The following is a 12,843-nucleotide window of genomic DNA, read 5'->3' on the forward strand; positions in this document are numbered from 1 at the left end:
GGCCAGTCAGGCATTGCGCCGTTATCTTTCATTCGTTCACGTATGTGTATTTCCCAAAGGCCTGGACGCGGAGAAACGGCACACCAATTTATCACGTCCAGAACTCGCATTAACGTCACGTCTTCGTAGCCTGCTTTTTGACGGCGCTAAATGAGACAAGCTTCGATTCAGGTCCTCGTTTCTTTGAATCCAGTCGCTACACAAACGGCGATTTATCTTCTCGTCACGAGCAAAAAATAAATATAAAAAATATTTGCTCTTTTTTTTTTAATATGACGGCGTTCCCATGCTTAGAGGGTCAACGCGCTAACCTACTAGCGTTAATTTTCCGATAGCATAACATTTAATAACCTACTTACACTAGCGCTCTTAACTGTCATTAAGCCAACGACAGTTGATTTCATCGCGATCGGCCGGAGTCACACGGTGGTGCCAACTGCCATTAAGCTACTAACGATCGTTGAGTTCAACTGAGCTCGCCTCGCATTCGGGAGGAGATCAAACCGTGGCTCCCCAAGCGGCTCATTTTAGAACTACAGGGATGGGGACAACAAATAACATTTATTCAGCGCTCGGCTGGAGTTGGTGCTCTCCGGTCGCCCGAGGGGGAGGAGGGGCTCTTTTGTTACCACTCGGGCCTGCAGGAACAGTGCAGCATGCACGGTATATGTGCCCAGCGCAGAAGTCCAAGTGTGTCAAGCACGCATCCTCTGATGACTGCTTCCGGGAGGGATCCGGAACTAACAGTAAACGTCACAGCGCAGCTCTTAAGTGCCCGTTACCGCGTTTCGCGGTGTCACCGTCGGCGTAACCGCCCCGCTAAATTCAGCGAAAAATTGAAATGGTGTCGAGGTCACGTGACGTCAATTTTCTCGCTAAATCTAGCGGAGAAAATGAATTTGTTATTGGGTGACGTGACACGAAGTCATGTGACATTATTTCCCCCGCTAAGTTCAGCGGGGAAACTGAATTTGTGTTGAGGTCACGTGACGTGATTCCCCCCCCCCCCCCTAAATTTAGTGGGAAACTAGACCCGCTAAAATTAGCGGGGAAATTTTCTCGCTAAATTTAGCAGGAAACTTTAGCGGGAGGAGGAGAAAAGAAAGAAAAGTGAAAGACGTTTACAATCCCCTGTAACGCCGTATCTAAGCGCAGCTTTTGAGGAGGAGGGGAAGCTACTGAGAGGAGGGTGTGCCCCGTCTACTCATCCGTACCCTCCCCTCCTCCTCACCTGTTCCCCTCCCATTTAGTGGGAACTTTTCGCTAAATTTCCCGACAAAATTTAGCGGAAAAAATTCTCCGGTAATGTTAGCGGGGAATTTTTCCCGCAAAATTTAGTGGGGAACTTTTCCGCTAAATTTAGCGGGGACATTTTTACGCTCAATTTAGCGGTGAACTTTCTGCTAAATTTAGCGGGGAAATTTTTCTTCTAAATTTAGCGGAAGCATTTTTTTGCTAAATTTAGCGGGGAGTTTCTTCCGCTAAATGTAGCAGGGGAATTCTTCAGCTAAATTTAGCGTGGAAATTTTTCCGTAAAATTTAGCGGGGAAATTTTTCCGCTACATTTACCAGGAAATTTCTTCCGCTAATTTTAGCGGGAAAATTTTTCCGCTAAATATAGCGGGGAATTTTTTTTCGCTAAGTTTAGCGGGCCAATTTACCCATAATGCAACGCGCGGTGACGTCACGAGTGATGTCACTTGTGACCCTCATGGCGTCACACGTGACCTAACGTGTGACGTCATAATGGGAGACGTCCTATAATGCAACGCGCGTTTACGCCGACGCCGACGGCGGCGCCACTCAAGCCGGAAACGGGCGCCTAAGAGCTGTGCTCTAAAAGGAGGAGGAGGAGGAGGAGCCTACACTCCCCTCCGTACCCTCCCCTCCTTTTTAAGAGCTGCGCTCTAATTTCGCATTACAGAGATTGTAAACGTTTTCATTTTTTTTACGTTAGACTGTACCCCGCGCTCTATTGAAGATTACGTGGACATACCAACAATGCCTGTGGTCATGTCCACAAGCTGTGTGTTGGGGAATCACCAAGGGCGTAGCCGGGGGGGGGGGGGGGGGGGGAGGGGTTATGTGGCCTCACCCCCCCTCCCCCGAAATCCAGTCAACCCTATAATATACAGATGCAATTTGACCCGCACCCCCCTCTCCGTACCCGAAGTCATGGACATCCCAGCCCCCTCTTCCCCCCCCACGAAAAAAGTTCCTGGCGACGCCACTGGTAAACACCGAGGTGTGGGGACGACAAATAGAGGGTCTTTAACAACAAACGGGTCAGGGCGTCCCCTATAGTTCGATCTTTTTGACAATACTCTATTTCACTTTAGGATGTACCGCAGGAAAGGCTACAAGCGCGAGCTCCTTGCTCTGGGGCAGATCTCGGAGCTAATCTGATAACGTTGACCATAGCCAAAGCTCGGCGAGGGCGGCCATTATAATTTTGGGGCCGATAAGGCTTTCGTTTTGTCTCTTTTGCTTCAATTCGTGAGAAAAGTTCTGATTTTCGTTTGTTTACTCTAAAAACAAAACAAAAACAAAAAAGTTTATTTTATTTTGTTATAAGTGTTTATCATGAGTTAATAGTGTGCAACGCTATTTAAAAAAGATAACGAGACATCAATTTTGGTTTCGTTTCGGTTTCAACGTCGTCCCTTGACGCGCATTTCAACGTGATTGTCAACGTTATTAGATTAGCTCACTTATGAAACTGCTCATAGACGCTGCTTGCACTCACCACGACTGGCCTCCCGTCGTTCGACGCGCTGGACGGCTGCTATGGTAACTGCAGCGTATTCTTTGGAATACGTATGTTTCGAAGCACAGCGTCTAGATGCCGTTCCAGCTCTGCTCTATGGAACACACAGTTAGGAAACGAAAATCTGTATGCGCTTCAAACGACGGGAGGCGGACTGAAGTAAGTGAGGGGGCTATCCCTCTCCACGGGAGTTCCACAACTGAGGTAATCTAGTAACCTTGGCTACGGTATTGTGCCTGGAGCGCGTCTTTGGATGGTGTGCTTAGCGTCCTATGCTGCCCATACATCACAAGAGTATGCACCGTGTAACACCGGACAAACTTAATTGAGCTCAGTGACAGTTGTGAGACGTCAGCGATCGTTGGCTTAATGACAGTTAAGAGCACTCGTGTAACTAGGGTATTAATTTCCCCAAAAATGCGGCGAAGTAAGTGTAGAGAACGACACCTGGAACACCAACGAATAATTCGACTTTCCGATGTTTCTTTTGTTGGGGTACGTTGATTAATTTTATACTTTCGTCATTTATTTCACATTTAAAACACCACGTTGAGATCGTCAATCTTAGTCTCGCGTTCGAATTGCGATTCCTCCATTGCATTCGCATGTAAATATTGCCGGTTAAAGCGAGCAAATAATTTTCCGCGCGCACAGTTTTTTACCGACGCGCGTATGATACGACTTGGTGGCGCCACCCTTTGTTAAGTTCTGCAAACACGTTCGCTCGGAAAGGGGCTTGTCTCCGGAACATAAGGCTGTTTTTCTCTCGGCTTAGTGCCGATACGCTGTAGTGCCGACATAGAGAAGGCTTTACTGGTTGCGATCTTGGGGTATGAATGGAAGGGGGGGGGGGGGGGGGGGGGGCTACGAAAGGCTTTGGGGTACCGGGCGCCGGATGGCCTAGCTACGCCATTAATTTCACTTTCTAGAATATTAAAGTGCCTCATTGAGACAAACACCTATATCCGTGACTGTGACGTCGTATTGTCTGAATAAATAAGTTTTATTTCCTCTACCGTATTGGGGAAGAAAGCCTGGTTGCGATCTCGGGGAGGGGAAGGGGCAGGGCTATGAAAGACTTAAGGGTGCCGGATGGCCTAGCTACCCCACTGGTTTCACATTCAAGAATATGAAAGTACCCTTACAAAAATCTGTAGTTAAATTCTTTTGAATTTTTGTTGAAAATTTTCTGGAGTCGTATTGAATTTCTTTTTAAACTTTTTTTATGTTTTTTAGACTTTGTTTTGACAACTTATTTAACTCCTAGTTAAAATTGGCCACTTAAATTTTTTAGAATTCCTTCTTACATAAATTCTTTTGAATTCCTTCTTACATAAATTTTGTTGAATTTCTTTTGACAAAACCGCAAATTAACGTTTAAAATAAACACTAAATTTTTTAATATATTTTTTAATTTCGTTAGGAAATAGTCTTTTTAATACATACACATCCCACATATAGGCTATGTAAGCAAACACAAACACGATCAAGCACTCAACACCAGAAACACAGTCCTCTTGACAGCACCAGAGCCTTATATAGCCTACATATCGAAGGTAATCATTTGGCCGGTGACCACCTGAGCACTTACTAAGTTTCCAAGTCTCCGGTCTCTTTATCGAAAGTCTGTCAATGGAAAGACGGTGTTTCGAAATTCGTGGACTCTATCTCTTACTAAAAAGCAATGGTACAACTAATAATAATTTCGTGTAGTCGCTAAAACAATATCCACAAAAACGGCTCATAGAACAAATGTTATCGCTTCTCTGCATAGCACCACTCGGGACGAAGCCAGTCAAGGCGGTTGCTCCACTTATTTTGCTCTCCTTTACTAGTTGAATAGGGTCAATAATGCAACGATAGTCATTTACAAAGTGAGAACGGCAGGGCGTGTTTTTCGAACGCCTGGCCTCCAGCACGCGCCCCATGCCTTCCGTCGTGCTTTGACTGCGCAGTCGAGCTCGAGGGGCGCGAGACGTCGAAGAGTTGTCAAGGATAGAAGGCTCGCGCTGGAGGCAGAAGAACGGAAGCTCCTCCCTACGGTTCTCAACTTGTCAGAGACTATTGAGAAACTTAGTGACTTTTGACATTTATTAAGATGTATTATGTTCAATAAAAAGTCAACAGAAAGTCTGTAGCTTTTCTTTTGACACTGGCTACAGAAAGTCAACTGAATAATTTAAACACCATGTAAATAGAACCATGTCTGCAGTATTTCTGATAACACTTTCAACAGGAAGTGAACAGAAAAAGATACAACGTAGAGTTAATAGAAAGTCAATAGCTTTTCTTTTGACTCAGGCAGAAGAAAATCATAAAAAAGTTCAACACGAAATCAACAAACTTTTTGTTGACCATGTCAACAGGAAGTCAGTCAAAATAAAGTAATCAAAGTGAACAAGAAGTCAACATATTTTCAATAAAAAGTAAAAAAAAAAAATCCGTCATATCGGACCCCGCACACGACCGCAGACAAAATAAAATAATAAAAAAATGCCTCTTTTTATAAAATATTATAAAGAAATAATGTCAATATGTTTTCTTTTTATTTTTTTTAGAAAATAACCTACAAAAAACGTTGTTACAACTTTTTTTTTTATAAATAAGTCTACAAAACAAAATCTATTGTTTTTCCTTTTGAATTTTTTTAGAAAATAATCTACAGAAAAACGTCTTTACAAGTTCTTTTTAATTTTTTTATAAATAAGTCTACAAAACAAAATCTATTGTTTTTCCTTTTGAATTTTTTTAGAAAATATCCTATAAAAAACGTGTTTACAAGTTCTTTTTAATTTTTTTATAAATAAGTCTACAAAACAAAATCTATTGTTTTTCCTTTTGAATTTTTTTAGAAAATATCCTATAGAAAAACGTCTTTACAATTTCTTTTTAATTTTTTTATAAATAGGTCTACAAAAAAATTCAATATTTTTTCTTTTGAAAGTTTTTTGACAATAGTCAAAACAAAGTGCGTTTATAAAGGAATTCAGTAGGATCGCGGAAAGTCAATAAGAAGTCTAAAAAAAGTAAAAAGAATGTTGAGACCCGTTTTTGTAAGGGTAACCAATAAAGTACCTCATTGAGAGAAACACCTATATCCGTAACTGTAATGTGGTATTGTCTGTGATAAAATCAGTTTTATTTTCTCTACCGTATTGACAAGGTAGTGGACGTTATTGTGTGCCTTAGCTGTCAATATACTCCCACGCTCACCCATTTGGACATCCGTAGTCGACGTTACTAGATACTGAAAGTTAACGGCGAACTGCAGGAGGCATCATAACTTACGGGAACTGAGCCCCCATCGGTCACCAGCGGCCTGAACCGTCGTGCGGAGGCGTACCACAACGCTTTTCAGCTATTCGTTGGCTGTGTTGCGTGACGCGGTTAGTGCGTGTGTGTATGGGGGGAAAGGAGGGGGGGGGGGGGGGGGTTCAGGTAAAGACCGGTGGATCTCGTAACACCAAAGGAGGTAACGCCACCCAGCGAAAAAGGCGTGAAGGAGAGGAGCGGGGAGCTACCGCCTATCCAAGTGTGCAGCGAAAACTCGCGCGGCCTGGCGGCCGAAATGTGAAACCGAGAAGGAGGGATGAGGCGGTAGCTCCCTACTTTTCTCCTTCCCATGCAGCACGCCAGAGAAACGACTAAAGGCCCGTTCACACTCTTGCGACCGAGTACGACTGAGAGAGACGAGATATCTTACAACTTCTTAAATGTTTCTAGAATGAGGGAACACACTGACATTGTGGCGCCATCTATGCGGTGACCCTAGAACTGCATTTCACAAAAGCGAAGGTTTTGCGGGATTTCCGAGGTCAAATGTGCGTAATACCCATAGAAAGGCTCGTTTATAACATTGACAAAAGTTTTTCGAGCCAAAAAAGAAAGGATATTGCGCGAGAAATAAAAAAAAATATGCCGGACCGCCGAGTTTACACTGCTTCCCAATAGATGGCGCCAGTGTGTTCTCTGGTTTAAGAAATTTTAAGGAACCCAGGTTTAAGAGGTCGCAAGCAGTCGCAAGAGTGTGAACGGGCCTTAACTTTGCACGAGCTTGGCAACCCTAGGGGCCTAACATGGGACTAATACGGTTTTGCTCCAAGGGTTTAGTTAATGCCCGAGTACTTTTCTTTGGCGTTTATATGGATTTCTCAAGCTCGCTAGTGTTTGTTATCCATATCCCATATATTTATTGTCTAAATTTAAAGCTCTCAGATCATTATCCGTTAGTTACCGAATAACTTATCTAGTTTCGCCCAATGACTTCTAAAATATAAGAAACTGGATATATATAACATTGGCCAGTATTCTTTTCCGTACGCCACCCTTGCAAACACGACGCGACATTAGAAGGGTGGTCAATGCTTTGCAAATAAGCTTTATTGAAATTACTAAAGCGCTGAACGAAAGCAAAGCGTTCAAAGGTTTTAAATATCTGTTACGTAAAAATAATATCAAGAACAGGACAAAATGGCAATTGTCACTTCCTGCCCTTCAGAATTTTTTTTTTTTTTAAGGTGTATTTTTTTAGGGCTTTGCTATTCCTTTTTTTTTCTTTTTGGTTATTTGAAAAGTTTTCTTGGCGATTATAGCATAACGTTTAGCAGACCCGGAGAATGACAGACGGTGCACCTGCTTATTTATATCTTGCCTCTTTGTATGCTCCGTTTCACTCTACCATGGATCGCAACGGCCGTTACGAGCCGCTCCAGCCAATACAGATCTCGAAGCGTATTACGTGAGCTTCCAGTTGGGCGGAGCCACGCACTTAGGGTGAAACCACGTGGCAGGCGCGGAACGTTGTAGGCTGGCTGTCATGGCTCGCAGCGTCCGTTGCGGTACATCGCTAGACGGGACGGACTATCTTCTATTCTTGAGAAGTTTTGCCCGGATCGTTGGCGGGCACGAATGTTACGATTCCTTATTGTACCCTTCCAATACGCACACCATATAGTCCCTGGTAGGGTGAGAACGGCAGGGCGTCTCTTTTGGACGGCCGCGCTCCAGCAGGCGTCTCTTGCACTCCGCCGTGGTTTAGCTGCGAGTGGACGCTCTAAGCTAGCGGGACCCTCGAGTGTTATACAAGGTAGGAAGCTCGCGCTGGAGCAGTTGGCAACTGAAAGTCATCCCTGCCGTTTTCATTCGTCACTGACTATACGGCGAGCAAGTGTGTCTGCACCTTGCATACCTCCTGCCTTTCTTTACCCTTCAAATGCGCCCACTTACTCTTGTTTTCCTCTGACTTTAACCAGTGACGGTGCACGCCTGACTACTTCGTCGTCTCGCGTTCACTATGCGTCCTCTATGTGTCCGTTCTATTGGCGTGTCCCTGCTTGCGTCCCGATGCGCCAAGACTCACTTTTTACAGCGAAACTGTTTATGGCTAGGGTCTCCTGGATTTTTTGTGTGCTGCAGAAGAAATGACGTCACGGCTTCGTGACGTCATGTTACGTCACCACTTCGTGTCACATGACGTCAATTTTCCAGCTAAATAGACCGATCTCACGAGGAGTTGCGCGACGCCACCGCTGCCGCGGTGCATTCTGGTACCTGTAGTTCTCCCCAGGAAATTTTCGGGTTAGCAAAGGTCAAGCAAGCAAATTTTTGGAAATTTTCGGGTTAGCTCGAGACTTTAAGCCAGGTGTGGACTCATTGTTTTTAATCGGTGGCTTCGCATGGCTGTATGCCACAGAGCTATAATTACAGCACCAGGCAAAAAGGCCTCGGATATTAGTCTTCCCGCAAGAAAGAAGCATGGCAAAGAAAGGTCGACAGAGCCGGACAGAGCGGCAGGAAAAATAGCGTTTTACGATTTGTTTCGCGATTTGCTTCATAATTTATATTCAATTATTGAACGTCAGCTAAAATATGTAAGATTACAGGGCACGAGACATAGAGCGTGCCGAAGTGTTCCGTAAGCTGGAATCTCTCTGACCATTTGCTCCGTAGCGGCCGATTCGTTGGGCTATCTCAAATAGGACCTCCGCACTGCTTTGCGGAGGCCGTTTTTAATACACTTCTTGCTCGGAGTATTTTGATGGTTATAACTGTTATTGCGACGACATGTTTCAAGCACAACTGTGCTTCAAAAGATCAGGACAATCACTAAAAAAGAGCAGCGATTACCGATATGCACCACTTGATATAAAACGACTTTTTTTCGGAAGCAGCCTTCATGTTTTTTTTCCATACCAACGCGAAAACATTACATAATGCAATTTAGAAGTGCAACACGTAATTACCGCCAAAAATGTAACAAATGAACCTCATCCATTGTGTGGTGGTCTATTAGGCCGGTGTTACTGATCCATTCTGCACTAGCACCAGTCGAGACCGCAGAAAAAAAGCTTCCGCCGTGGGGCGACTGTTAGCGTTCGGATCTTGCGCAAACAAAATAAAACTGAATAGAAACTGTACACGAAAAATCATCTCCACCCCAAGCTTTCAGGTACCTGGCATGGTTGTTTTCTTTTGATAGATGCCAATTATTACGGCGCGTCAGGCGTGGCCTTTCTGTAGATCAGTTCTTTGTGTGCAGGCTTCTCCCGCAGTTCATCTGCACCCTGTCGCACAGGCTGTCAAAAAGAATGAAACAACTTTTAGAAAACTATCGCTGACCGAGAAAGTCTATTTAGCTCCTCTTACTTGATGGCTGTTTAAACGTTATGCACAAGACTGAGCACCACCAAGCTCAGTTTTTCATCACATTTGATGCCGTTCCGTGGTGCTACACCGAGCCGATGGTCCCTCGAATTTTTTTGTTCTTTGCTATTGCACTAGATGTTCACTTGTTTGCAAGGTAATTGAGACGTCCGACGAGTCGGAATGCTCGAGTAGTGGCGTTGGTTTTTTTGTTTTTTTTTTCTTTTTTTTTGGGGGGGGGGGAGGGGGGACGCAGTGGGGATTACCCCGTGAACGGCAGTGGGCTCACGCGTTCACGAAGACGAAGAAGCAGACGATGACGAAGCAGACGACAAAGCGATTCTAAAGCGATAAGACGACTGAAACTGCTTTTCTGCACTTGGTGAGGAAAGTAAGGCATCACAAACAACACAATCTTATGAAGTAAAAATATGCGAGAGAATCAAGGTGATACCGGGGCGTGCCAAATGATAATCTATGATGATGTACGTACGCGCAGCCGTATGTAGCCGGGAAGCCGGGAAGGGATGACTACAAGTAGCATGGCGGCGGCACCACTTCCGGAATGCGCGCGCCTGCGCAGTTCGCTTGGTGACATTGGTCTATTGAGCTGGAAAATTTTCCGCCTAAATTTATCGGGAAATTTTTCCCCTAAATTTTGCGGGGAAATTTTCCCGCTATATTTATCCGGGAAATTGACGTCACGTGACCTCAACACCAATTCAGTTTCCCCGCTGAATTTAGCGGGAATATGACGTCACGACTTCGTGTCACGTCACCCATGAACAAATTCAGCGGCAGGAGGAGAGAAACGCTTCGTCCTCTCTTTGTCGTCGTTCCAAGCGCTTGCGTGCCTAGTTTCCTTCCCTTCCGCCGGGTGGCGGTCACGTCAGACGTGTCTAGTTTCCTTCGGCTCCTCGGGGCGGCGGTAGATCAGGACATGTGTGTGCGTACCGTTCGTCACGACGATCATCGACCAAGACAATGAATGTGTCCGTACCTTTATTGAAAATTCTGTGTCACGTCTGTGTCGTGTGCTAAACAGCTTCGCTGGTCAATCACTTTCACAGGGTGGAATGGCTCATCATTATTTGAAACTTTTTAGCCGTACTGTCACGTTAGCGGTTACATGTGCAGAGCCGTGTGACTCGCTTTCCCGTATGCCTTGCAGGAATCGAAACTTGAGCCTTTCGAGAAGATGTGGACGGTGATGTCGAGCTCTCCGGGCGAAGTGCTGACAGCGTCGAACGCCGAAGGTGTGGAGCGCGTGCTGCGCGGCAACTACGCCTTCTTCATGGAGTCGTCCACCATCGAGTACCTGGTGGACCGCGATTGTCGGTTAGCCCAGATCGGGGGGCCGCTGGATTCCAAGGGGTACGGCTTTGCCCTGCCCAGAGGTAGGCCCACTGATTTGATTACCATTTCCAAGTCCGATTTCTGTGAAAGGATAAACATACAAAGTGCTTCTTTTAAAACTGAGCAGATTTGTTTGTTGTTGTTGTTGTTGTTGTTGTTTTTTTGTTTTTTTTAATTGAAAGCTACGTTAATGTTGTTTGTGCAGGTAAGTTATACTGCCAAGAGGGGGTGGCAGGGGGGGAGGCATAATATACGGGGCTAATCGTAACGATAACTCGAATAACTAACTTAGCTTTTATTAATTAGCTTTTTAATCTGTGAAAAAGACGGGGTTCCAATTAGAAACTCGCTGAGCGTCATCGAGAGCCACTAAATCATTATTTTTTAGAAAGACTTTGTGCGCGCGGAAAGCGCATTAGTGCGCTAAAGTTACACTCGTGCAACAGGCACAAGGCTGGGGTGAGAAAACGCGGATGGAAAGGGATGAAAAACCTACGCGGGCGCCTTATCGCACCAGTATACCTCGCTCCTGCAGCACGAATGGTAACTTTAGCGCTACACAGTGCTTCTCACTTGTTACAAGTCTCTCTATTATAGACTGATTTATAGGTTTTTGATGACAATCAGCAAAGTTCTAATCAGAACTATATGCTTATATTCAGCGATTAAAACGTTAATTAAAATAATTTGTGTTAATTAGACTGATAATTACAATTAGCCCACTATGTCACGCTGGCTATATAACTCACCTGCAAAAACCGCATTAGTGTAGCTTTCACGGCTTTTTTTTAAACAAATCTAATAACCCTAAAAAGAAACACCTTGTAAATATTACTGGGAGTCAAAGTGAGGGCTGCGTGATATGCTATTGGAAACAGTTGTATGAGCATGCTTCTTGCGCTTTGTTTAGTAGCCTGAATATTTATTGCTTTGTTTTTATGCATGTCGGCACGTAGACTACGTAGTACCTCGATTCATTTTGTTTTATATTGAGCTCTGAATAAGGTATAGAATTTGTTTTTTTATCCATATAGTTTAATTTTGTTTCGCTACTGTCTGCCATAGAAAGCAGGGTCTCGCCAAGTTGCAATGTTTTTATGGTTTGTCCAACCAGCTTTTTCTGCTCTTACCTAGGGAACCGTACAATTCCCCATTCTGATTTTTTGTGTTTTATTATGCAACATTTCTTTAAAAGATGAGGCCCCGAGAGTAAAGTCATCAAAGTTGTATAGGGCAGTGTCACGAATTAGCCGAGGATTACACTGCTGCACCTCGTGGTCCATGGTGAACGGTAAAAAAATGCCTACTTCCTTTTTTTATCAAAATAAAGCATTTAATTATTCGCTAGAGAAACGACAGCGCGAGGATGCCTAGAATACTTGTAGAAAAGGGTTCATTGAAAATAAAATTTTGAACTGAGGATTTACACCTATTAGTTAGCCTGAACCGGATAGTTTCTCTTTGTGAAACTCGGATCTGTTTTCAAAATACCGACTTAGTTAGCTGGAGCTTAAACTTCAGGAGTCTCGGATTGCCCATGCTTAAACTACGCGACTCTCCACATAAAGGCCCTTGACACCCATCTCTATGCCGTGTAGATAGAGAGACAGGGGCGAGTGTACGAATGATTGGATGATCCTTGAAAATATCAATATAGTCAACAATTACAACTGAAACTTGGATATCATGTGTACAATTACATAAAACCTCAAATATGCACAATTTTTGGCGTATTCCTTTGTACAGCCTTCAACCAAAATCCTCTATATGCACTTTGGTAAAGGACAAATCAGGGAACTCAACAACTGGTGCACTCAATATCCGATTGCTTAAACAAAGGTCAAGCAACTTTAAAAATGTTGAAAGACTCTGGTTCAAGGCATAACATTGAAAACAGCGTAAACCGGTATGTTCTGTCATGTCCCATACAATGTATTTTGTCTTCTTGAAGAGAACAAAATATACCCCATGCTTCACTTATTGTATTTACCCTCAATATTTTCATTATGTTCATTTTGTTTGCAATCATGGTACGAAATGTCATGATTTATTTTTGTCACGGACTGTTGTTGTGTGCT

The 12,843-nt window shown here is 44.0% G+C and overlaps 1 protein-coding gene across 1 annotated transcript in view; it reads left to right on the top strand.

The window, feature by feature from the left end:
• The window catches only part of LOC8024287 (glutamate receptor ionotropic, kainate 2), a 326,542-nt gene that overhangs the window by 286,947 nt on the left and 26,752 nt on the right, over window positions 1-12,843 (top strand). The window contains exon 12 of the mRNA XM_042291446.1: window positions 10,581-10,806. Coding sequence (XP_042147380.1) covers window positions 10,581-10,806 — 226 coding nt within the window. The remainder of the gene's footprint in view (window positions 1-10,580; window positions 10,807-12,843) is intronic.

This window comes from Ixodes scapularis, unplaced genomic scaffold (assembly GCF_016920785.2).
Source record: "Ixodes scapularis isolate PalLabHiFi unplaced genomic scaffold, ASM1692078v2 PGA_scaffold2__306_contigs__length_199485367, whole genome shotgun sequence".
Taxonomy (NCBI): domain Eukaryota; kingdom Metazoa; phylum Arthropoda; class Arachnida; order Ixodida; family Ixodidae; genus Ixodes; species Ixodes scapularis.